The sequence below is a fragment of the Pelobates fuscus genome, chromosome 3, assembly GCF_036172605.1.
Source record: "Pelobates fuscus isolate aPelFus1 chromosome 3, aPelFus1.pri, whole genome shotgun sequence".
Lineage (NCBI taxonomy): Eukaryota > Metazoa > Chordata > Amphibia > Anura > Pelobatidae > Pelobates > Pelobates fuscus.
This window is the reverse complement of record NC_086319.1, coordinates 264828150-264855047: the sequence shown is the minus strand read 5'-3', so window position 1 is coordinate 264855047 and position 26898 is coordinate 264828150. Positions and strand designations below refer to the sequence as shown.

At 44.0% G+C, this 26898-nt stretch overlaps 1 protein-coding gene across 1 annotated transcript; it reads right to left on the bottom strand.

Moving 5' to 3' along the window:
• Nucleotides 1-7797: 7797 nt before the first annotated feature.
• On the bottom strand, nucleotides 7798-23540 carry PBDC1 (polysaccharide biosynthesis domain containing 1). Its single transcript, XM_063448491.1, has 6 exons — nucleotides 23421-23540; nucleotides 14727-14792; nucleotides 12526-12585; nucleotides 12301-12441; nucleotides 9740-9851; nucleotides 7798-8180 (listed from the first exon to the last, which is right to left on the bottom strand). Exons 1-6 carry the CDS (start codon nucleotides 23460-23462, stop codon nucleotides 8083-8085), a joined length of 519 nt encoding a protein of 172 aa, XP_063304561.1. The 5' UTR covers nucleotides 23463-23540; the 3' UTR covers nucleotides 7798-8082.
• Between the last annotated feature and the right edge of the window lie 3358 nt (nucleotides 23541-26898).

Sequence of the window (26898 nt, the reverse complement as noted above, 5' to 3'; positions counted from 1 at the left end):
TATAGCATGTTCATGTGAGAGTTAATAAAATGGGGTACAGATGAGGGTATGTGACAGACAGGATAGGTAGGTAGTGTTACACCAGCAGACTAATGCTGATGTATCACCACCTATACTCAGCAGCTTCTTTCCCAGTCACAGACTGGGGGAGTTTCTGTGGCTGGGAACTCAAGACTGTATTTCAGTCACCTACCTACCTTGTCCCAAGCTGCCTCTGCTTTCATGCAGTGCCCCTTCTCTCTGGTGCCCGATCACAAGTCTCCTCTGTCCCTGGTCTCCAGTGCCGGCCTCTCGTGGGCTGGAGGTGAATAGCAGGGAGTGCTGATCATAACTTCTCCCTCGAGGTTCTGGCGCTGTGTGGAGTCAGAGCGCAGGCTGGGAATCTCTGAGGCTGCCTCTGATTCACTAAGTGAGCGTCAGAACCGCGAGGGAGAAGTTATGATGATCTAGCTGCAGCTGCTGCTAGGTGCACCACTGGACCATCAGGGTTTCAGCTTGCGAGCCGTGTCGGCTGCCAGGGCGCCCCTTGTGTTATGGCGCCCTGTGCGACCGCACAGCTCGCACCAGTGGCGGATCCAGAACCTGATCTCGGGAGGGGCACTTGTAGATTATTTAAAGAAATAATCCAGGCACAATAACCACTACAGCTCTGTGTAGTAGTTATGGCGCCAGTAGTGCCAGGATCCCATCCCAGAGTAAGTAGTCAAACCGTTGACAACTTACCTGGGGTCTGCTTGGATATTGGGCATAAGAGCAGTGGTATGTGTTAGGGGTGAAGTGTGTGTGAGTGGTGAAGTGCGTGAGGGCGGCAGTGTATGTCAGGGTTGCAGTGTGTGTGTGAGCGGTGGCAGTGTGTGTGTTTGGGGCAGTGTTTGTGGGGCGGTGTGTGTGGGGGGCAGTGTTTGTGGGGCGGTATGTGTATGGGGGCAGTGTTTGTGGGGCGGTGTGTGTATGGGGGCAGTGTTTGTGGGGCAGTGTGTGTAGTGTGTGCATGGGGCAGATTTTGTTGGGGTAGTGTGTGCATGGGGCAGTGTTTTTGTGGGGTAGTGTGTGTATGGGGGCAGTGTTTGTGGGGCAGTGTGTGTATGGGGCAGTGTTTGTGGGGTAGTGTGTGCATGGGGCAGTGTTTGTGGGGTAGTGTGTGCATGGGGGCAGTGTTTTTGTGGAGTAGTGTGTATGGGGCAGTGTTTGTGGGGCAATGTGTGTAGTGTGTGCGTGGGGCAGTGTGCATGGGGGCAGTGTTTGTGGGGCAATGTGTGTAGTGTGTGCATGGGGGCAGTGTGTGTAGGGGGGGGGGATAAGGAGGGTAGGGAGGCTTTTTTTTTTTTTTATTTAATTAAAATTAATATATTCATGTCCCCCCTCCCTTCTTACCTTTACTGGGAGGAGGGGGACATTTCTTAGTCCCTGGTAGTCCTGTGGGGATTCCCTGGTGGTCCCATGAACTCTAGCCCAGTTACATGGCTAGAGTTCACTCTCTCGAGATTTGGAGCGTTGCCGTGGTTACCGCGGCAACGCTCCAAATCTCGCGAGAGGAGGACCCGGAGGAGCTGCAGGTAAGAGCTCCCGGGTCCTCTCTCACTCCCTCCCCTGCCGGCTGTCAGCACAGTGCCTGCGGACCGGGGAGGGAGATCTCTGATCTCCCCTCCGGTCCGCAGGCACATTGCAGGGCTGGCACTTGGGCAATGCCAGCCCTGCATTAGCCGGCAGGCTCGCACACCCCAAAGGCCGGCCCTGGGCGGCCTGGTACCGTTTGATCCACGGACACTGATATGGCTCCTGGGAGATGAAGGTTCCCAGGATGATGATGGCAGCAGGCATGTGGGACAGCTTCCAGGCCAGTATATCCACCTTCCACTGCACCCTAAGCAACCAGAAGTCTTTATAAAATATACACAGACCTCTGAAAGTTACAGATCTTAAATAGCTCATATGCCCCATCTGCAGTCTTGCAAATATTGGAAGGAGCCTTCACCACCCCTCCCCCTCCTTGAAGTAATATTCATATAATTTGATTAAGAAACTATAGTCCAGGTTCTAGACTGTAAATAACAGCTTCTCTTTAGATTTGTTCTCAAGCCTAAATTGCTGTAGGGAGTTGCTCTATCTGCATCTTACAGGGTTTTGACTAAATTGAGAAATCAAAGTGAATTAAGGGTGCATTTCAAATTTAAAGTCAAAATAGCTGATTTGGAAAAAATGTTCAGTTTTGTATTAATTTTGAATTAAGCTGGTGATGACTCTTGCTCAATTAAACTTATGGCTGATTTTAGTTAAAACCGATTAACTATTTTTGGGTGCAAATTCCCAAACTGCTGCAGAAACCTCATAAAAGATTTCCTTGTTAATTCACTTTATTGGTGTCTAAAATTGCACATACGTCACAACTAAATTCTTGTCTCCTCCTCTTTATCATTTTTATGTATATAATATAAATATATATACACACACACACATATTTAGTATAAAAAAAAAAAAATACACAAATCTCTCCTAAGCCTTAAACAAGAAACCTACAAAATTAAACTATCTTTTGTGAGGAATTGCCTTCTTCAGTTAAAGGACCACCATAGTGCCAGGAAAACAAACTTGTTTTACTGGCACTATAGTGCCCTGAGGGTGCCCCCACCCTCAGGGTCCCACTCCCGTGGCGCTGAAGGGGGAGGAAGGGGTTAATCCTTTACCTTTTTTCCCAGCGCCGGGACTCTTCTTCCGTCAGCGGCTGAATGCGCATATGCGGCAAGAGCCGCGCGCATTCAGCCAGTCTCATAGGAAAGCATTATCAATGCTTTCCTATGGACGCTGGCGTCTTCTCACTGTGAAAATCACAGTTAGAAGCGCGGAAGCACCTCTAGCGGCTGTCAGAGACAGCCACTAGAGGCTGGATTAACCCATAGGTAAACATAGCAGTTTCAGAGAAACTGCTATGTTTATTGCAAAAAGGGTTAAACCCAGCTGGACATGGCACCCAGACCACTTCATTGAGCTGAAGTGGTCTGGGTGCCTATAGTGGTCCTTTAACGATTCCCTTTTATTTTTCCTTGCTAGTGTGGTACATTGTCCAATCAAATGCTTCCCGCAGAGAAGCAGTGTGGACAAGTCTTCAGTCCAAAGCCTCTCCAAAACATTGCTGTATAATCTAATGCCATACGAGTATTCATTTTTGTGTTCCTATAAATATGGAAAATGGACATCCTACTTAAGGATTCCATAAAAGTTTGTATTATATAAATTTAGTTAACCAATATTGGTTAATGTTGGTCACCTTTCAAGATATGCATTGATTGATAGGCAGAAGAAGTCTATGAAACAAACTTGTAAACACCTTAAGGAACAACACCGACAACAAGAATATACTCCACAACAAACCGACCTTTAAAGATCCTATAGCAAAATGCAATGTCCCTCTCTTTAACAAATGCAGGGCTGTTTAAAGGTGCAAATGCAAAATAAACATAAGTAGGAAATTCCATAGTGTTTTTAGGGACCACACTGGAATCCTGTAATTGTTTACCAACACTGTAGGGAAATCTGCTCTTGCTTAATATGTGGCTTGGACTATATTGAGTATTTTAAAGTTCTTTAGGACTTTATTAGCTCTTCCCTCTGCTAATCCAGAAGCATATATTTATCAGCCACAACATTAAAACCATCTGCCTAATATCATGTAGGCCCTTCTCATGCTGTCAAAAAATAAATACAAATGAAGGGATGGTAACCCCTCTATAGGCACCTAGGTCTACATGCTCAGAGCCCGGTCATATTGGCTCTGCAAAAGGTGAGCAAAACCACCAGCACTTCTATGTATCTAAGCATTAGAACATACTTCACTAGAAGGTTCTTTATCTTGTCTCCTGAGGAGACCAATTCTGGACAAGAAAGGGTGCAGTGTCACCAACAACACAAACGCTGATGTGATTTGAGCCGGTCCCTTAGAGTTGATATATGTGTGTGTTATACCTCTAAAGTACATTTTTGGCATTTACACTATTTTATTCTGTTTACTTTATATGTACTCATTTTACACATGAGTTCAATACTCTTTTTAGGGTAAGCGTATATCCTTTTTGCATGTAGCGCTCCACTCACAATTAGTATAGACCTAGGTATATAACTCACATCTAACTGGTTTGTTTTTATGTATCAGATGTATGTGGGTATAAGTGTTTCAATCTGGAGGGTACCATCGCAAAATCAATTTTCTGCTCTTTTCATGCATTTTGAAGTTTTGTACATCTGTAACATCACCTTTTGCCAAGTTGCTAACAAAGTTTGGTGTAGGTTTTTTTTTTTTTTTACCATCTAGTCAAATTGGGTAGCTTCCCTGCTAATCTTGTTGCAAGGATTTGATGGTAACGAGCAGCAAGAGGCTTGGAGCATGATTTGTGGTATGAAATTATTTGCTCAATATGATTTAAGTCCTGTAGGTTTGGAGGCTGGATTTTCTGAAATTCCAAAGTATTTCGCATACATAAAAATGGGAATATTTCTTCAGTTGGAAGGTAGTAAAGCAATGCCAATTGAGATCTGAATTGATTTTCTTAATCCCTGGCAAGTCAAGGTCAAGAGCTTTAGGGAGGGTATGCATTTGAGCTAAATAAGGTGGGTGCCATGTGTGCAGTAGTTTTATGTTTGGGTGTTTAATTCTGAATATTCGTGGCTTCAGAGCCAAAATAAAGATGAAAGGGGATAGTGGATAGCCATGCTTTGTACCATTGGTAATTTGGAATGGTGGTGAGAAGAAGCCCGAGTTTAAGACCTTGGTTGAGGGGGCGGAGCATATAAGGCCTTAAGCACTCTCAGGAATAAAGGTGGGATCTAATTTGTGGAGTGGCGTACCTGTAGTCTCTGCATCTTACACTAGGAGAAAGCCCTTGATTGAGGTGCACGTTATTTCTAGGACGTTTAACATTCTCATGGTGTTGTCGGTAGCTTGATTGTCTAGGCCAAACCAGATTGTTTTTTTGTCCGGCAGTAAAGTATTGAGACTGAATGCTAGCAATTATAGTTTTGTATCTGCATTTGGCAATGATATTGGACAGATGCTTAGAGCAGTAGGAGGGGAGGGAGTTCTAGTAGAGTTTCTATCATGGCTTCTAACATTTATGGTGCAATTAGCCCAGTGTCTAATATGGTTGAACATTTGTGTTAAATGGAGAACAAGAAAATAAGTCATTAATTTATAATCGTGAAGAGATCTGGTCCAGAGGCTTTAATGGTTCTGCTTATTTCTTGATCTGTAACTGGTGCCTCTAGTGACACATCAAACAACACCCCATATAATGTGCAGTGATACTTTATAATTTTTATGAGCAGGAACCTCATGAGAAAATTATTTATATATATATATATATATATATATATATATCTATCTTCTTCCCTTTTTTGGTTATCTAGAAAGATAAGACACACTAAATAGTGTAATCTTTATACCTTAAGCTGAGAAAAAAAAGAAATATAAACTCACAGATTGCAGAGCTATTCTAGGCTCTGTACATTTTACCTGGGGTTCCTTTACGAGACTAAGGAAATTGGTACAGCAGGATGATTGTTTTATGTTTATTTATTGGTAGACCTGTCAGTGATTTTAATGTTGGGTCTGAGACATCTATTCATGACTGTATTCTGGATTTAAATCTTTTTACGTGCCATCATATCTTAAAGGAAAACTCCAGTGCCAGGAAAACAATCAATTTTCCTGGCACTGCAGGTTCTCTCTCCCTCCCAATCCCCCGTTACTGAAGTGGAGAAAACACCTTCAGTCACTTACCTGAGGCAGTGACAATGTCCCTCGTCGCTGTCTCCTCCTCTGCGCCACTCCTCCTACTGACTGCATCGGCCGAGACTGATCCCGCCCACTGGCCGGGGAGACATAATGCGCATGCTTTCCTATGGGGAAATGAGCGACGCTGGAGGTCCTCACACAGCGTGAGGACGTCCAGCGACGCTCTAGCACAGATAATCTGTGCTATAATCCAGGAAGTTCCCTCTAGTGGCTGTCTAGACACTTAAAAGAGTCTACTAAACAACCACTAGAGGAGGAGTTAACCCTGCAAGGTAATTATTGCAGTTTATAGAAAACTGCAATAATTACACTTGCAGGGTTAGGAGTAGTGGGAGTTGGCACCCAGATCACTCCAATGGGCAGAAGTTGTCTGGGTGCCTGGAGTGTCCCTTTAAGCATAAACACCTTAAAGCAAATGGATGTTCCAGGCATGCTTACCCGAAGGTGTTCCATGTAACTGCTGCCATCTTCTTTCATTTGACCCTTTTCAACTTCTGGTGCATCATTTGCCAGGAGTAGCACCAGTACTGTGGACACTAAGGTCTATGAACCCACAGCAGCCTCTACTGATCACACTTTGTAATAACAGAGATGATGCCTTAACACCACAGCCATCACTTGTGACAGCTGCTGACACTGAATGAAAGTTTACCAGACAAAGTAGTCCCTACATTGTCTTATGGCATCTTTGGATTGTGCTGTAATTTCAGTGAAGCATAAGTATTTAATAAAGATATGAGTCAATCCCTTTTTGACAGCATGTATCACCATTGATTCTGGAGCAGTGGAATCAGTTTTCTTGCATAGGCTTAGAAAAGGCTTATGATGAACCCTTGTAGTGTAAAGACAGACCAGTTTCTGCTTTAACTGGACTACTAACCTTATTCTAGCTGTAATCACAACACAAACATTTGCTTATCTGTTTTCATAATCCTCTCACAGAAAACCCAGTAGCTCTGAGAGTAGTAAAAAATAGGGTAGGATGGACAACTGAAAGCATGTACTAGGAATCAAAAGGAATTTGCCTTCTAGACTCGTGTCCTCTTATGGTTTATCTGTAAGCATACATCTTTTTTGTAATAGAATTAATGTAAAATTGCAATTATTATATTATACTCCTGTTTCTCTGCTACTTTCTGATATTAGCTACATTGTTCATAGCTCTTTATAAAACCTCCATTCAATGACTGAAGTGGACAAACAAACGGCTTACATGCAAGTATAAAACAGATAGCACTGGGGCACTGTTCTGCTCATGCATCAGTGGAATGCTTTGCTTTAAGACAGGTGGTTTGATGTTGAAACAGGTTCTCACTGGGCAAAGTCTAATAGTAAAACATTTATCTTTAAAGGGACGCTATATGCACCAAAACATTATCTTAATGAAGCAGTTTTGGTGGATGGATCATGGCCCTGCAGTCCCACTGCTCAATTCTCTACCATTTAAGAGTTAAATCATTTTGTTTATACTGCTCTAATCACATCTCCCTTCATGTCATTTACGTAGCCTTCATGAACACACTACTTGAAAAGGAAGCTAGATATTCTAGATTTCTTTATTGCACATTAGGTTTAATTTATATTTTCTTATCACTTGCTCTGTTAATAGCCTTCTAGACTCTGTGAGAGCCTCCTCTGTGTAATTAAAGTTCAGTTTGCAAAGCAAGAAATAAAAACATCTAAAGCAAGTTAACATCTTATTGAAAATGAAACCCTTTGTTATGCAGATTGTGAGAGTCACAGTTAGAGGAGGTTTGACTAGGGCTGAATATATAGAAACAAAAGTAATTTAACTCCTAGATGGCAGATAATTGAGCAGTGAGACTGCAGGACATGATCTATACACTAAAACTGCTTCATTAAGAAACTGGTTATAATTAAAAGGACAAAAGCATCAACAAGACTATTTAAAAAAAAAAGTTTCACTGTCTGCAGCATAAATCAAGAGTGTTACTAAAGCTTAGTTGTGAAAAGTTGACCCACTGAGCAAAAAGTGTATCTACACCATATGTATGTTACTGAAAATATAGCTGTACAAATTAGTTTATTTTGGATTAGTTCTGTAGGAACCTGAAAGCTTCTGAGTGGTCAATATTTACCAATGTGAATGCCAAAAGCATAAATAAAATGTTAACACTATAAGAAAGTTACTACTACTACTGCACAAAAAAATTAGAATGACCGCTTGGAGCAACATGACCAATATGTTTTGAGGCACTGAAGAAAAACAGAAGAGCTTTATATTTTCCCATTTAACCACATTGTCTGTACTTTCTGTTGAACTACTTCCGACCATTTCACTCTATGCCTCCGGATTTTTTATGCTGAAAAACCAAATCATTGCACCCTTCTCTGTTCCGTGCAATCTCAATGGCAAAAAACTGGATTCTGGTTGCTAGAAGAAAAAGAGAAGAGATTTTACTTCATATGCTACACAAAACCTCTACAGATCTTCCTAGAATCAAAAAGCCAAACATTTTCATTAATATGAAATACACAGAGTGAAGTAATCAAACACCAAATGTAGAATAGTCATACTTAGTCACTCATACATGTCAAACACTAGCTACATGCATAACTAGTCTCTCACAACCATGCATTCATAACGAACATTCTCTCACACAAACACCATCTGAACTATTTCCTGACAAAACTACTTATAAACTAATTGAAGGAAAAGTATTAAAAAAAAAAATAGGCATGGCAATTTTTGCTCTACCTTTTGGTAGTGTACTTATTCTGTGGTTTCTGGATGATTAAAGCAACACTCCAAGCACCTAACCACTACAGCAAGTCCTACCACCCCCACCATTGTAGGGACTCATTTTTTGAACAGTTTGATTTCTTACCCGGATCCCCTGAACACAGCCTCACCTTCACTACCATCTCTACTAGAAGCATATACTACTGTTAGCTCTGTAAAACCTTCAACACAGAGGTAATCGTTTTCCACCAATGAGCTAAGCCCTCCAGGTTAAGAAGTCAAACGGTTTAAAAACTGACCACTTACAATAAAGGACACCAGGGCACTCTTGGCTGAAGGTGTTATTCAAAGCTCAGCTTTCTGACCAAAATATAAACAGGAAAAATGTCAATTCACTTGTATTACATTCAATAAGCTTCACTGTTTAGTAAATACTTTTCACATAAAATTGTAATATTAGCCAAGTGGCACAGCAGTGATTAGACATGTGAGCCAACAACCTCAAAGGCTCTCATGTATATCTCAGAACGACTTACTAGGGGTACTCCGTAAATTACAGTTTTAGAACATTGTTTCAAATTTAAAAAATTATCCAAGTCATCTATGTTGTCAACATGGCTTTATAAAAAATAAAAAAAAATCACAAATATTCACATTTTAGTGAATATACCTGACAGTATTTTAGAGATTGAAGAATTGGGGTTAAGGTCAGGTCCATCAAATGAGAACACAAGTGAAAGTGTTTATAGCCACCGTGTTTAGTGGGCCAAGAATTTAGGTGTCCAGTATTTCACACACTTCAAATGTATACCTGGTAAACTCAAACTCTTCAAAGCAAGAAAAAAAAAAATCCCTTAATTTCCTTGTCTCCAGAGGAGAAAAGGGATGAAAACAAACTTTTAAACTTTTTACTGCAGAACAAATAACATAATTTCTGCACTTTGCATGAATACTTTTGAGTATAACAAGTATGACCAGAAACAATGCAACACAATGTTTAATTCCAGCACCTCGTGAGGTAAAGTGGCAAACTATTCAAAAACGATACAACATGGCTCAAAATGTGTTGCCTAAAATAACCTGCAGTGCTACGTGAAAGCAGTGAGGCCTCCAAGTAGGGGAAAGCTAGTTTTCCTCGCACTATATTTTCCCTTGAAGCACTTATTGCTACATGGGTATGTTTAACCCAGCTTTGTGTTCCAGTTTGAAATATTTCTTAAGTATATCTTTTAATGAAGGTTCACACTCACAAAAGATGGTATTCTCCTCTGTATAGTCTTTGCTGCTGTCCAACCTCAATAAAGTTCCATAGTTAAAGTCTTCTACTTCCTTCTCAAACCTTATGCAATACGGCCGCCATTTCTGAGAATGAAAACAAAAACAATACATTTTACTTACGGCAAGTTATTTTTTCAATAGTATTAGCGGCAGTAATACAATAAAATTAAAAGTAGGTTCCACCTGTTCTCAAAGCACCTTAAATCGGGAGAGGCTGCCAGTTATAAAAAATTAAAAAAATAACTAGCAAAACGCCAGATTCTTGCAAAAATACGTTTAATGAAAAGGGAAAAAAAGTTATGTAATGCTGCTAATTCTATAGGGGGATTTTTTTTTTTTTTTCCGGTAAGTAAAATTTCCTCTTTTCCCTACGTTTAGCTGCAGTACCAAAAAGGACTTTGCAAGATCGTGTAGAGCTAGATAAATCCTTGAAGGACCATGTAGCGGTCTTACATATATCTTCTAGAGAGGAGTGCTTTCTCTCTCTGCCCATGCACAAGTAGAATGGGCTTTAATTGCATTGGTAGATCTATACCCCATCTTTCATATGAACACTTTATGGTAATCAAAGCAATAGTGACCTTAGATGCCACTTTACATTTTGCTTGACCTTTGAAGTTGATCAGAAGATTGTCAGATCTGTGAAAGGAAGCCTTTCTGATCAGATAAGTTTGAATAGCCCTTTTAACATCCAAGGTGTGAAGTTTTACTTCCTTCAGTGAAAATGGATTTGGATAAAATGCAGGTAGTGCAACTGTCTGGTCGATGTTATTTGCACTTTAGACTTTAGTGTGAAAAGAAGGCTTTAAATGCATGATAACTTTGTCATGATGGAGTACATATGATTATTTTGAAGCTCAGAAACTGCACTCTCTTAATTTCTCTTGAATCTATATCCATTCCAGAAATGAAATTCTGGATGCATTTAAGAGTTCAGATTGTTTTCAAACTTCTGATCCAGCCATGAGTCTTCTTTTGGATCAACAGCAAAAAACATATGTGAGGAAGGCTGAACTTGATGGACGCAAGTCTCTTTTCAGCTATGTAACTGAGAGTACAGATTGTCAGCTGAATGTTCATGTAGCGCTTCTATTCTGAGTTTGCCTTTTAGAGCCAATCGTCTAGATATAGAATAAGTGCAAACCTCTGTTGTCTGAGATAGGAGACCAATGGCAGTAGGATTTTTGTAAATATTCTTGAAATTGTTGACAGCAAATGGAAGTTCCTTGAACTGAAACTGACATAAAAGTGAATTATCTTGATGCAATGTCCATCGGGACCAAGTGTCTTTTGGGTCTAATGAGGGGATTGCTTCTCCTCGTTTTAGGATATGGGTTACTTATGAAATGGTTTTCTATTCAGAATTTCCAATGTGCTATACATCTGACGTACCATCCGTTTTTTCCTCCCAGGAACAACCTGGACTAGGCAACAAATTCTTCTTTGACTGGGACTTTTTCTATAACTCCCTTTCCTAGGAGCTTTGAACAGGTCTTAATGTAATCGAATGTAAAAGTAAAAATTTACTTTTACATTAGATTACTTCCAGGGTCCAGACCCAAGCTAGATTCGGTGACATTGATCTTTCTATAAACCTTGTTTTGTAGCCATTCATTATGGTTTCTAAAAAACATGAATTATTAATTTCCTGCCATTGGTCAAAAAGTTTTTGTAACTTGCCTCCTACTTTTCCTTTGGTGTCAGAATTTCCTGCTCTTGTCATTTCTGCCTGATGTGCTCTTATTCACAAAATCTTTACTAAAGGGGCAAAACCTTTCTTCCTTCTAGAAGTTATTTTGCTTTTGCCCAATGTAGAATGGTTTCTTGTTCCATCTCATTTTTTCCTGAGATAAAGCCTTTTTAGCATCTGACATTTGTTTAATCAAGTCATCCAAAGCCAATCAGAACCTGTCCCTCTACCATAGTGCACCTGAGTTGCAACATTTCTGATATAACAATCCCCCTGGAGGACTGTGCTCTGGAGCCGAGGCGGTCACTCTAATAGCTCAGCTCCTCTTACCTCCCCTGCAGGAATCCATGCTGTGCTACTTGCTCGTGAGAGGTAAAACACTGCTCACCGTCCATCTTGCTTGCAGGGCAAGTAAGAAGTGTCTGTCTCTCTCAGTCTAAGGTATTTGGGGTGTTTTGAGAGGGGTGGGACCGGTTTTAAACTTTTAATGCTGCAGGTTATCTGTCCCCATGGATGAAGAACATCCTTTTTGGTACTGCCACTAAATGTACGTAACAAAAGAATACTTTGAACTTTACTCAGTTCTGCAACGGTAATTCAGCAATTCAAATGCTATACAGGACAGACATTAGGCTGAAATTAGAAAGCAATCACAAGCAGAAGTGTTACTTATCACAAAGAATTAATAAGAAGCAGAAAATTAGATATACAGCAATCAGTGGAAAGTTATTGATTCAATGCAAAAAACAAAAAAAAAAACAGCATGTTGGACACTGATTGTATTCCGTTTAGAATGCTCAGGCTCCCATGACTGACCATTATCTCACAACTCAAATATACAACCTCTTTAGATGCTGGAGCTTTCAGATCGTCTGGATCAAGTTTGTCAATGCAGAGATCAGGAAATTCTTCTCGGAATGTGCTATAGATTAGATCATCCATCTTTGTCAGCCTCAAGTGGTGGGGATCCACGGATGAAATTAGCTAAGACAAAACAACATGAGCAGTTATTTAAAAAGATAAACAAGATGGCAGCCTGCTACCAGCGTTGTTAACACCCAAACTTACATTATAGTACACCTCTGCATGTTGATAGGCTTTCATTGCCCAGATCATCTCGACATTGGGCTAAAGAAAGGGAAAGAAAGAAAGTTACAGGTATGCATGAGAAATTGAGATTGGTTGTAGCAGAAGAAAAATAATCAAGTACAAGAGCATAGCTACGAGAAAAAAAAAAATCAAAACAAAAAACTGTTCAGCATGCTCTTTATATATGCACAGCGGTTATCAGTCATTCTTTCAGAGCCTCTGCTCAATGCAAGCACTAATATGGGTCCATTAGCTACCATATAGTCTTGGTCTGCATACATACTGCCAAGGAGTCAATGTCTGCAACAAGACATTACATTTGCCTATGCTATAAAACCCAAAGAACAAATTTGCTTTGTGCTGAGAAAAAAATAAAATGAAAAAAAAAACTTGCTGGTGGTGTCTATACAAATTAAAAAGCCTTTGTCTAGTACAGATAATTCCTCTTAAATGGAAACTGTATGCTGTAAACAGCTCCATCGTGCGCTAATGCAGAGGAGCTGTGTTATGATGTCACTCCGGCCTCAGCATTGAAGGAGCAGAGCTCAATTATTACACAAGCCCCACACATGACTCCAGGTAAAGGACCCACTTCAGCTCTTCTAAAGGTAGGGAGGATGGATGCCCTTAAATGAAAATAAAAAATAATTTGTGTGTGTAAGAGAAAATGCATTTCAGCGTGTGTGTCAGTGTGCGTCAAACCAGTGACAGAGTCTGTCAGTGTGTAAGCTTCCTCTGTGTAAATGTGTGTGTTGGTGTTCTCTGTGTGCATTATATTTTCACTGTGACATTCATACTTCAGATTAATAATTCATACACTCCTTACATACACAATATTCACGTTATGCTATATTTATTTTAAAAATATTCTTTACTGCCTTAAAGTCAGGCTTGTTCTCCAATATGTGATTAACTTAAATAGTGTCTACACATTTCATTTCAAATTTAAAGGAATACAATAGGGTCAGGAACACAAACACGTATTCTTGACCCTATAGTGTTAACACCAAGGTCACCGTCTGGCTGTTCCCTGGTTGAACCTAGTCTTACAAGTACTCTAGTCCAGGGATAGGCAACCTTAAGCACTCCAGATGTTGTGGATTACATCCCATAATGCTGGCAAAGGATCATGGGAGGTGTAGCCCAAAACATCTCTAGTGTCGAAGGTTGCCTATGCCTGCTAGTCTGTCCCTGAGTATTTTCACAGCCGACAGTGGTCTACTAAAAACAGATTTGATGTCAAAAATACAAAAATTTACCAAAAAATAAAATCGTATATACGGTCAAGTTCAATGCTCGTTTCACCCATGGCTTAGGATCTGTGTCTTCAGTGGTAATAATATGTATATATTTCCAAAATTCTCCTTTCTAAAGGCAGAGACTTTCATTGCCTTTGGATTCTCTGATTACCAAACCAGAATATTCCCAGCTTTTCTCTTGCAGAGCAGACATTAACACCCTCAAGTGGCAGAATAACATCACTGTTTCTTAGTACTAACATTTAAGTATTATGGTGACCCCCAGTGACCATATAGCATTAATGCACCTTATCAATATGAAGCACTAATATCAGTGATTCTTAGGTCATATTATATTATAACATATTATTGCACTTTGTCAATATTAGTTTTTAACTTTATAAATAAAGTATAGTCATTACATTAGTTTGTTTTTCAGTACTCCTAGATTGCTAATTATTCGTTACAATACTCTTTGGAAAGCATATTTGATCTTTTGACTAGTTCGATTTAAGTCTCTATTGTTAATGGAATTCTTTATAGAGTAGCTCAATAAAACTTAAGTTTTAGCTTTGAAAAACACATTTATTCAAATCATTACATTTTACAGAGATCCAAAAGTGTAGATTACATATATGTTTTTTTATTGCTTTTTATTACAATTCAGAGTTTAGTGAATAACCATGTTAGATAAAATGCATATTAGTTTATTAAATGAACAACGAATTAAGCAGAACAAGCAAGCTAAATACAAAAGAAACAGTTTTAGATCTCATAAATAAATATATCTATTTTTTTATTGTGTCAGGACAAGTATATTTTTATTATTTCAACAACCCTGAAATGTTGAGCTTTTCAAAAGGCATTCATTGTTTAAGAGTAGAGCTGGTACACTATACACAGACATTTGTCTCAGGAAGCAGAATATTACATCATACTTACATCATTTCCATATGCTTCTGCTGGGAGGGACAAAGCATGAGCAGCCGAGAGGGCTCCTGCGGCACCCTGAAATATAAAAGATGTACACAAGAATGGACAAAGATCTGATTAGGAATCCATATAAAAATGGTCCACTCACTTCCTTCAGATTAGAAGTAAAGCAAGAGCTTCTGTATTGATACGTGCTCTATGGTTTGTATAATGTTTTAATGTGATGGTTTTATTTCTGTAAAGTGCACAATCAGTGATATCAGTAATGATTTGTAGAAATAGCCACCACTATCAAACAGTCCCCAAGTAATATTAAATCAGGAAGTCCTGACCATTTAATTCTAGGATGCCAGTGTCAATTATAGGGATTGACTGATATTGATTTTTTAGAGCAGATACCGATAATCTGTGAACTTTCAGGCGGGTAGCCGATAACTTGCCGATATTCTGTACATTTACCATTTTGAAAACATTAACTATTTCTAAAGGTAAATGCACAAAATATACACGCCACATGTAGTGGATGCAGTGTGTGTTTGTGTAGTGTGCATAGTGAGTGTGTGTGTAGTGTGCATAGTGAATGTAGTGAGTGTTTGTGTAGTGTGTATATATAGTGTGCATATAGTGAATGTAGTGTTTGTATATAATGCAGTGTGTGTGTTTGTATAGTGTGCGTATATGATGCAGAGTGTGTGTTTGTATAGTGTGCGTATATGGTGCAGAGTGTGTGTTTGTATAGTGTGCGTATATGGTGCAGAGTGTGTGTGTGTGTGTGTGTGTAGTGTGCGTATATGGTGCAGAGTGAGTGTGTGTGTGTGTGTGTAGTGTGCGTATATGGTGCAGAGTGTGTGTGTGTGTAGTGTGCGTATATGGTGCAGAGTGTGTGTGTAGTGTGCGTATATGGTGCAGAGTGTGTGTGTAGTGTGCGTATATGGTGCAGAGTGTGTGTGTAGTGTGCGTATATGGTGCAGAGTGTGTGTGTAGTGTGCGTATATGGTGCAGAGTGTGTGTGTGTGTGTAGTGTGCGTATATGGTGCAGAGTGTGTGTGTGTGTAGTGTGCGTATATGGTGCAGAGTGTGTGTGTGTAGTGTGCGTATATGGTGCAGAGTGTGTGTGTGTGTAGTGTGCGTATATGGTGCAGAGTGTGTGTGTGTAGTGTGCGTATATGGTGCAGAGTGTGTGTGTGTGTAGTGTGCGTATATGGTGCAGAGTGTGTGTGTGTGTAGTGTGCGTATATGGTGCAGAGTGTGTGTGTGTGTAGTGTGCGTATATGGTGCAGAGTGTGTGTGTGTGTAGTGTGCGTATATGGTGCAGAGTGTGTGTGTGTGTAGTGTGCGTATATGGTGCAGAGTGTGTGTGCGTAGTGTGCGTATATGGTGCAGAGTGTGTGTGCGTAGTGTGCGTATATGGTGCAGAGTGTGTGTGCGTAGTGTGCGTATATGGTGCAGAGTGTGTGTGCGTAGTGTGCGTATATGGTGCAGAGTGTGTGTGCGTAGTGTGCGTATATGGTGCAGAGTGTGCGTAGTGTGCGTATATGGTGCAGAGTGTGTGTGCGTAGTGTGCGTATATGGTGCAGAGTGTGTGTGCGTAGTGTGCGTATATGGTGCAGAGTGTGCGTAGTGTGCGTATATGGTGCAGAGTGTGCGTAGTGTGCGTATATGGTGCAGAGTGTGCGTAGTGTGCGTATATGGTGCAGAGTGTGTGTGTGTGTAGTGTGCGTATATGGTGCAGAGTGTGTGTGTGCGTAGTGTGCGTATATGGTGCAGTGTGCGTAGTGTGCGTATATGGTGCAGAGTGTGCGTAGTGTGCGTATATGGTGCAGAGTGTGCGTATATGGTGCAGAGTGTGCGTATATGGTGCAGAGTGTGCGTATATGGTGCAGAGTGTGCGTATATGGTGCAGAGTGTGCGTAGTGTGCGTATATGGTGCAGAGTGTGCGTAGTGTGCGTATATGGTGCAGAGTGTGCGTAGTGTGCGTATATGGTGCAGAGTGTGCGTAGTGTGCGTATATGTCGCAGAGTGTGCGTAGTGTGCATATGATGCAGAGTGTGCATATGATGCAGAGTGCGCGTAGTGTGCATATGATGCAGAGTGCGCGTAGTGTGCGTATATGGTGCAGAGTGTGTGTGCGTAGTGTGCGTATATGGTGCAGAGTGTGTGTGCGTAGTGTGCGTATATGGTGCAGAGTGTGTGTGCGTAGTGTGCGTATATGGTGCAGAGTGTGTGTGCGTAGTGTGCGTATATGGTGCAGAGTGTGTGTGCGTAGTGTGCGTATATGGTGCAGAGTGTGTGTGCGTAGTGTGCGTATATGGTGCAGAGTGTGTGTGCGTAGTGTGCGTATATGGTGCAGAGTGTGCGTATATGGTGCAGAGTGTGCGTATATGGTGCAGAGTGTGCGTAGTGTGCGTATATGGTGCAGAGTGTGCGTAGTGTGCGTATATGGTGCAGAGTGTGCGTAGTGTGCGTATATGGTGCAGAGTGTGCGTAGTGTGCGTATATGGTGCAGAGTGTGCGTAGTGTGCGTATATGGTGCAGAGTGTGCGTAGTGTGCGTATATGGTGCAGAGTGCGCATACGATGCAGAGTGCGCGTAGTGCGCATACGATGCAGAGTGCGCGTAGTGCGCATACGATGCAGAGTGCGCGTAGTGCGCATACGATGCAGAGTGCGCGTAGTGCGCATACGATGCAGAGTGCGCGTAGTGCGCATACGATGCAGAGTGCGCGTAGTGCGCATACGATGCAGAGTGCGCGTAGTGCGCATACGATGCAGAGTGCGCGTAGTGCGCATACGATGCAGAGTGCGCGTAGTGCGCATACGATGCAGAGTGCGCGTAGTGCGCATACGATGCAGAGTGCGCGTAGTGCGCATACGATGCAGAGTGCGCGTAGTGCGCATACGATGCAGAGTGCGCGTAGTGCGCATACGATGCAGAGTGCGCGTAGTGCGCATACGATGCAGAGTGCGCGTAGTGCGCATACGATGCAGAGTGCGCGTAGTGCGCATACGATGCAGAGTGCGCGTAGTGCGCATACGATGCAGAGTGCGCGTAGTGCGCATACGATGCAGAGTGCGCGTAGTGCGCATACGATGCAGAGTGCGCGTAGTGCGCATACGATGCAGAGTGCGCGTAGTGCGCATACGATGCAGAGTGCGCGTAGTGCGCATACGATGCAGAGTGCGCGTAGTGCGCATACGATGCAGAGTGCGCGTAGTGCGCATACGATGCAGAGTGCGCGTAGTGCGCATACGATGCAGAGTGCGCGTAGTGCGCATACGATGCAGAGTGCGCGTAGTGCGCATACGATGCAGAGTGCGCGTAGTGCGCATACGATGCAGAGTGCGCGTAGTGCGCATACGATGCAGAGTGCGCGTAGTGCGCATACGATGCAGAGTGCGCGTAGTGCGCATACGATGCAGAGTGCGCGTAGTGCGCATACGATGCAGAGTGCGCGTAGTGCGCATACGATGCAGAGTGCGCGTAGTGCGCATACGATGCAGAGTGCGCGTAGTGCGCATACGATGCAGAGTGCGCGTAGTGCGCATACGATGCAGAGTGCGCGTAGTGCGCATACGATGCAGAGTGCGCGTAGTGCGCATACGATGCAGAGTGCGCGTAGTGCGCATACGATGCAGAGTGCGCGTAGTGCGCATACGATGCAGAGTGCGCGTAGTGCGCATACGATGCAGAGTGCGCGTAGTGCGCATACGATGCAGAGTGCGCGTAGTGCGCATACGATGCAGAGTGCGCGTAGTGCGCATACGATGCAGAGTGCGCGTAGTGCGCATACGATGCAGAGTGCGCGTAGTGCGCATACGATGCAGAGTGCGCGTAGTGCGCATACGATGCAGAGTGCGCGTAGTGCGCATACGATGCAGAGTGCGCGTAGTGCGCATACGATGCAGAGTGCGCGTAGTGCGCATACGATGCAGAGTGCGCGTAGTGCGCATACGATGCAGAGTGCGCGTAGTGCGCATACGATGCAGAGTGCGCGTAGTGCGCATACGATGCAGAGTGCGCGTAGTGCGCATACGATGCAGAGTGCGCGTAGTGCGCATACGATGCAGAGTGCGCGTAGTGCGCATACGATGCAGAGTGCGCGTAGTGCGCATACGATGCAGAGTGCGCGTAGTGCGCATACGATGCAGAGTGCGCGTAGTGCGCATACGATGCAGAGTGCGCGTAGTGCGCATACGATGCAGAGTGCGCGTAGTGCGCATACGATGCAGAGTGCGCGTAGTGCGCATACGATGCAGAGTGCGCGTAGTGCGCATACGATGCAGAGTGCGCGTAGTGCGCATACGATGCAGAGTGCGCGTAGTGCGCATACGATGCAGAGTGCGCGTAGTGCGCATACGATGCAGAGTGCGCGTAGTGCGCATACGATGCAGAGTGCGCGTAGTGCGCATACGATGCAGAGTGCGCGTAGTGCGCATACGATGCAGAGTGCGCGTAGTGCGCATACGATGCAGAGTGCGCGTAGTGCGCATACGATGCAGAGTGCGCGTAGTGCGCATACGATGCAGAGTGCGCGTAGTGCGCATACGATGCAGAGTGCGCGTAGTGCGCATACGATGCAGAGTGCGCGTAGTGCGCATACGATGCAGAGTGCGCGTAGTGCGCATACGATGCAGAGTGCGCGTAGTGCGCATACGATGCAGAGTGCGCGTAGTGCGCATACGATGCAGAGTGCGCGTAGTGCGCATACGATGCAGAGTGCGCGTAGTGCGCATACGATGCAGAGTGCGCGTAGTGCGCATACGATGCAGAGTGCGCGTAGTGCGCATACGATGCAGAGTGCGCGTAGTGCGCATACGATGCAGAGTGCGCGTAGTGCGCATACGATGCAGAGTGCGCGTAGTGCGCATACGATGCAGAGTGCGCGTAGTGCGCATACGATGCAGAGTGCGCGTAGTGCGCATACGATGCAGAGTGCGCGTAGTGCGCATACGATGCAGAGTGCGCGTAGTGCGCATACGATGCAGAGTGCGCGTAGTGCGCATACGATGCAGAGTGCGCGTAGTGCGCATACGATGCAGAGTGCGCGTAGTGCGCATACGATGCAGAGTGCGCGTAGTGCGCATACGATGCAGAGTGCGCGTAGTGCGCATACGATGCAGAGTGCGCGTAGTGCGCATACGATGCAGAGTGCGCGTAGTGCGCATACGATGCAGAGTGCGCGTAGTGCGCATACGATGCAGAGTGCGCGTAGTGCGCATACGATGCAGAGTGCGCGTAGTGCGCATACGATGCAGAGTGCGCGTAGTGCGCATACGATGCAGAGTGCGCGTAGTGCGCATACGATGCAGAGTGCGCGTAGTGCGCATACGATGCAGAGTGCGCGTAGTGCGCATACGATGCAGAGTGCGCGTAGTGCGCATACGATGCAGAGTGCGCGTAGTGCGCATACGATGCAGAGTGCGCGTAGTGCGCATACGATGCAGAGTGCGCGTAGTGCGCATACGATGCAGAGTGCGCGTAGTGCGCATACGATGCAGAGTGCGCGTAGTGCGCATACGATGCAGAGTGCGCGTAGTGCGCATACGATGCAGAGTGCGCGTAGTGCGCATACGATGCAGAGTGCGCGTAGTGCGCATACGATGCAGAGTGCGCGTAGTGCGCATACGATGCAGAGTGCGCGTAGTGCGCATACGATGCAGAGTGCGCGTAGTGCGCATACGATGCAGAGTGCGCGTAGTGCGCATACGATGCAGAGTGCGCGTAGTGCGCATACGATGCAGAGTGCGCGTAGTGCGCATACGATGCAGAGTGCGCGTAGTGCGCATACGATGCAGAGTGCGCGTAGTGCGCATACGATGCAGAGTGCGCGTAGTGCGCATACGATGCAGAGTGCGCGTAGTGCGCATACGATGCAGAGTGCGCGTAGTGCGCATACGATGCAGAGTGCGCGTAGTGCGCATACGATGCAGAGTGCGCGTAGTGCGCATACGATGCAGAGTGCGCGTAGTGCGCATACGATGCAGAGTGCGCGTAGTGCGCATACGATGCAGAGTGCGCGTAGTGCGCATACGATGCAGAGTGCGCGTAGTGCGCATACGATGCAGAGTGCGCGTAGTGCGCATACGATGCAGAGTGCGCGTAGTGCGCATACGATGCAGAGTGCGCGTAGTGCGCATACGATGCAGAGTGCGCGTAGTGCGCATACGATGCAGAGTGCGCGTAGTGCGCATACGATGCAGAGTGCGCGTAGTGCGCATACGATGCAGAGTGCGCGTAGTGCGCATACGATGCAGAGTGCGCGTAGTGCGCATACGATGCAGAGTGCGCGTAGTGCGCATACGATGCAGAGTGCGCGTAGTGCGCATACGATGCAGAGTGCGCGTAGTGCGCATACGATGCAGAGTGCGCGTAGTGCGCATACGATGCAGAGTGCGCGTAGTGCGCATACGATGCAGAGTGCGCGTAGTGCGCATACGATGCAGAGTGCGCGTAGTGCGCATACGATGCAGAGTGCGCGTAGTGCGCATACGATGCAGAGTGCGCGTAGTGCGCATACGATGCAGAGTGCGCGTAGTGCGCATACGATGCAGAGTGCGCGTAGTGCGCATACGATGCAGAGTGCGCGTAGTGCGCATACGATGCAGAGTGCGCGTAGTGCGCATACGATGCAGAGTGCGCGTAGTGCGCATACGATGCAGAGTGCGCGTAGTGCGCATACGATGCAGAGTGCGCGTAGTGCGCATACGATGCAGAGTGCGCGTAGTGCGCATACGATGCAGAGTGCGCGTAGTGCGCATACGATGCAGAGTGCGCGTAGTGCGCATACGATGCAGAGTGCGCGTAGTGCGCATACGATGCAGAGTGCGCGTAGTGCGCATATGATGCAGAGTGCGCGTAGTGCGCATACGATGCAGAGTGCGCGTAGTGCGCATATGATGCAGAGTGCGCGTAGTGCGCATATGATGCAGAGTGCGCGTAGTGCGCATATGATGCAGAGTGCGCGTAGTGCGCATATGATGCAGAGTGCGCGTAGTGGGCATATGATGCAGAGTGCGCGTAGTGGGCATATGATGCAGAGTGCGCGTAGTGCGCATATGATGCAGAGTGCGCGTAGTGTGCATATGATGCAGAGTGCGCGTAGTGTGCATATGATGCAGAGTGCGCGTAGTGTGCATATGATGCAGAGTGCGCGTAGTGTGCATATGATGCAGAGTGCGCGTAGTGTGCATATGATGCAGAGTGCGCGTAGTGTGCATATGATGCAGAGTGCGCGTAGTGTGCATATGATGCAGAGTGCGTGTAGTGTGCATATGATGCAGAGTGCGTGTAGTGTGCATATGATGCAGTGTGCGCGTAGTGTGCATATGATGCAGTGTGTGTAGTGTGCATATGATGCAGAGTGTGTGTGTGTTTGTATAGTGTGTGTATATAATGCAGTGTGTGTGTGTTTATGAAGGGATGTACTTTGTGTAAAATGGGGGGGGGGGGGGGGGCGTTTTTTATATTAATTTTTTTTTAATATTTATGGGTTTTATTTTTTTTTGTGTGTGTCCCCCCTTGCTTGTTACTTGACCAGGGAGGGGGGATATGGCCTCCCCTGGTGGTCCAGCAGCAAGTGCTTACTTACCTTCCCAGCAGCTCCCCTGTGTAAATCTTGAGGAATTTACACAGGGGAGCTGAAGGGAAGATAAGTAAGCACTTGCTGCGGGCCCCCCCAGGACTGCCGGGCTTGTAATGAGCCCGGCAGTCCTGGTATGTTTTAACGGTATCTATATTGGCCGATAATGATATTGCTGAATATAGGCCGATAATATCGGTAAAACCTTCAATCGGTCAATCCCTAGTCAATTATGCCACTTTTGTGTGTGCACTTGAGGCATGTCCACCAGGAAAGGCTCTCTAACTCCTTTCCTGCAAGAAAGCCATGCTAATGACTGCACAAACCTGGACTAAGGCTGTCCCAATAATAAAACACAGACTGAGTCACTGACTTAACAGCCATGGTATGGTATTTACTTTCAATGCATCATATAAAAAAACAATGTATTACTTTGCCCATGGTTAAAAGGACAGGGACACTGTACCCAAGCTACTTCATTGAGATTAACTGGTCTGTATGACTATAGTGTCCCTTAATTTTTTTTTATTTTTTAAAGGTCATGATGCTCTGAACCCTTTTAACAAGAGTGAGCTGATAGAAACCTCTGTCAATAGTTCATGACAGCAGTGATACCAAACTTATTTAACCCAGGTCATGGTATATAATATTGACTGGTTTAATGTTTATAAAAGCTCTTAGCATTAAAAGAGCATGACAGAAGAAAAGTAATATTCTGAAGGCTGCTCACTGGTCATACGCCTCAGAAGGTTAGAGAGTGAAATAAATGACATTTTCTTAATTCTGTGCTAGTCCTCGGTTAGTGTATTGCAGCCTAACCAGAGCTAGGAATGACTACAGATGATGGGCTTTATTTATCTGAAATAACAATGGAATCCCTGGAAACAGAGGCAGCACAGTGGGTAAATTAAGAGCTGTCCTTATGGGACAAGAGTCCCTTTACAGACCTTGAAGCCATTACTGTAGCCACTTACAGGCTTACTGTCATGGCAGACCAGAACACACAGCACGTGTTTTGGGGCGAGTAACTGGGGCCAAAACACGAAGCCTGCTAGCCCTGAACGCAGTGATCATACTGTCAGTGAAACCTAGGAACTAAACACCCCGCAGAGACCCTCCTCACCACAGAACCCAGGTCTTCCATGATGTCACTCGGCGCAGCCATGATGTCCGCCTCTCACCTCCGCCCTCTGAACTGACGTTTTCTTCCTGACGCTGTGAAGCATGTTCCACCTCCGGCACTAAGCCGCGCATGGCCTCACGGGAATGGTTTTACTAAGGCGCCTGTAGGGGGCGTGGTCACTTACACTGGACGGGCTGATGCTAAAATGTTGCTGTTTGTGGACGCCATGTTGTGTGTGGCAAGTCCCATGATTGATCAGTGATTGTAAAGTGACAGTAAGCCTCGCCTGTCAGTGCCTGAATGGATCAACACATGGTCACACTGGCAATGAGACCGGATACCAGATTTTTATAAACTCGGTTTTGGTCCACCTGCTATAGTATACACCCTGACATCTCAGATGGTGAAATGTGACATTCTGCTAGTGCAGGGTTAGAAGACTTAAAGTGACACCCCACTGCCAAAATAAAATATCACTGTTTACTAGATATACCCCCAATGGAAATCTGCATGCATTTAATTAAAGGAACATTATAACTCTGTAGTTTGAGTCTACCCATTCTAAAAGAAAAAGTTACCTGCGCTCTCTCCTTAATCCCTATGTATATTTAGACAAATGGAGGTAATTTAGTTGCTCCAATGGCCATTGGAGGGAATGCCCGCCTGCCAACGTCAAGTCAGACCCCCCTAAGCGGGTCCTAACACTGACCCTTCAGCCTGCTTCCTTGAGCTTCTGGCAAAGATATCTCTAATGAGACAGAGAGGGGTATTTTTTATATACACCCCTATATATGGGGCTGATGTGTATTGTAGTCCTTGCTGCCGGCCCAGTGGTAATGGGAGTGAGCGCAGGACTTCTCTTTTTTTTTTTAAATTTACACTTCAGACCCCGAAAGGATTTTAGCTTCCAGACATGCTTTATGTGTGAAGTGTGTCTTATTTTTCCCATTGTGCAGAAAGTACAGATTTTAACAGAAATTGGCACTTTTATAAATTAACCTGGTGAAAACATCTGGCTGTCAATCAGGTAATATGTCCTGTTACTTCCTGTTTGTTTGTTTTTAGCTCAGTAATGCTAGATTCAAGAGGTACACAATTGGTCAGAGTACATGCCTTGCAAAAACGTGTCACTGAGCTGCAATGGCAAGTCTGTGATTGGACAGTAACAGAAAGTCTGGGAGGCGTTAGAAAGGGAGAACTTGTAAAAGATACAGATAAAAGATCTGCAGCTTTTGCAATCTGTTTTTTTTTTTTTTTTATTTCAAATTTATTTATTTTTTATGCGCAAAAGGTTTACAACATCAGAAATGCATTTGTTACAAATAGTCAGTAATTGACCGAATGTAAAACTGAAAACATATAATGCAAGTGAAACAATAAAACAATACCGTTATACATTAAATCAAGGAGGGTATAGAGTTATACAATGGTTCATAAAAGTGTTACATGAATTATGCATTCGTAAAACCATTTAAAAAGTAGTAATAACAGTTTAAAGTTCCGTTAAGATTGTGTAGGGGGTGAATCAAAAACCCTCATTGGAAAGAATTTGAATAAATTAAAAGATAAAAAATAAAAGTAGGGGAGGGGTGGGGGGGGTAGTGGGGGTAGTAGGAGTGGGGGAGGGAGGGGAGGAGTGGGGAGGCAAGGTTTAGTGATTGATTGTGTTTTCCATAAATTGTGTCCAAGGATCCCATATTTTGGTGAATTTAGTATAGTCTTTTGACCTGGCGAAAGTGATCGCTTCCATTTGTTTAGTACTTTCCACCCTCATGATCCATTCCCTCGTGGACGGAGCTTGTGGCGATTTCCAATAAATGGGGATTAGTTGAGCCGCAGCCATAGCTAGATGTTGAAATAGGGTGCACTGTGGTTTATTTAGCCTCAAATTAGTGGGTGGTTCTAGAAAGATAAAGTGTAAGGGTGCTAGAGAGATTTTTTTGCCCAGGATCAGTTGGATAAGTGTGTGAATTCTTCTCCAATAATTAGTTACAATTGGGCAATGCCACCAAATGTGAGTGTGATCTGCGTTGCTGTTGTTGCACCTCCAACATTTGTCATTTTCTGTATTATGTATATGTTGGATTTTTGCTGGAGTGTAGTGCCAACGTGATATACGCTTATAATTACTTTCTTGGGCTGTTAGAGAGATTGAAGCTCTATATGTAGATGTAAAAATGGCTTGCCATTGTTTTTGTGAAATAACCATTTGTAATTCTTGGGACCATTTTTGTGTGATTTTTGGAAGTTCGAGTGAACGTGAATTTTTAATCACCTGGTATAGAGTAGACATTATTTTCTTTTGGGGTTTAAGATTTGTGCATATGTTTTCAAAGTCCGTCAAGGGGCGATTACCTTCTGGTAGCAAGTTTTGAGATTCTATAAATTTTTTAAGTTGCGTGTATTGAAATATTTGAATTCCTGATGGACTATTATTTGGGAAGATTTGTTGAATTGTTTTCAAATTATTATTCGTGATCATGTCGCCTAGCAGTAATGTGGTACCCTTGTGGTAGATATTGTAGGTCGTCCCTGATTGACCCCTTTGAAATTTCGGATTGTTTGTAAGCGGGTAGAGAGGAGAAGGATAGGGGGAGATCGTTGTAGAGTTTACAAGTTTATGCCAGATTTGAATTGTGGTTTTGATAGTTGGGTGTGGGTCAGAGAGGGGTGTGGTGTGAGGTGGTTGTTTGGGTAACCATGGGAGAACCCTCAGGGGGGTGGTTGAGAATTTGTTTTCTATCTGTACCCAATGCTGGACCACTCCCGTTCTAGTCCATTCATATATTCTGCTAAGATGGATTGCTTTGTAGTATGTATCTAGGTCTGGAAAGTTCAGACCCCCGAAATTTCTGCTTTTTATCAGAGTCTCGTAAGCTATTCTCGGTTGAGCATGTGACCAAATAAAGTTCATGAGAGTCGATTTAATTTTAGAGAAGAAACTCGAGTGCAATTGAATTGGGAGGGTTTGGAGAGTGTATAATAGGCGAGGAAGAATATTCATCTTAATGATGTTGATTCTACTGAACCAGCCGAAGCATGGTTTGTGCCACTTTTGTAAATCAAGATTGATTTCTGTAATTAATTTGTGAAAGTTTAAGTCATATAGGAGCTTTAGTGTGTGTGGGATGTGGACCCCCAGGTATTTAATTGAGGTTTGTTGCCATGTAAACTGAAACCTATTCTTAAGTTGGGTGTTTAGAAATTTAGTAGAGTATAGAGGCATAAGGTCACATTTTGTGATATTTGCTTGGAAGTTGGATATTTTGCCATAGAGCTCCATTTCTGATATGATACGTGGAATTGTGGAAAGTGGGTTAGTAATCGTAAAGAGTAGGTCGTCGGCAAATGCCATGACCTTGTATTCCTGGTTATCTACTTTGAGGCCCTTGATCTTTGAGTTATCCCTTATGCCCTGAAGAAATGGTTCTAGGATGAGTATGAACAAGAGGGGCGAAAGGGGACAACCTTGTCTTGT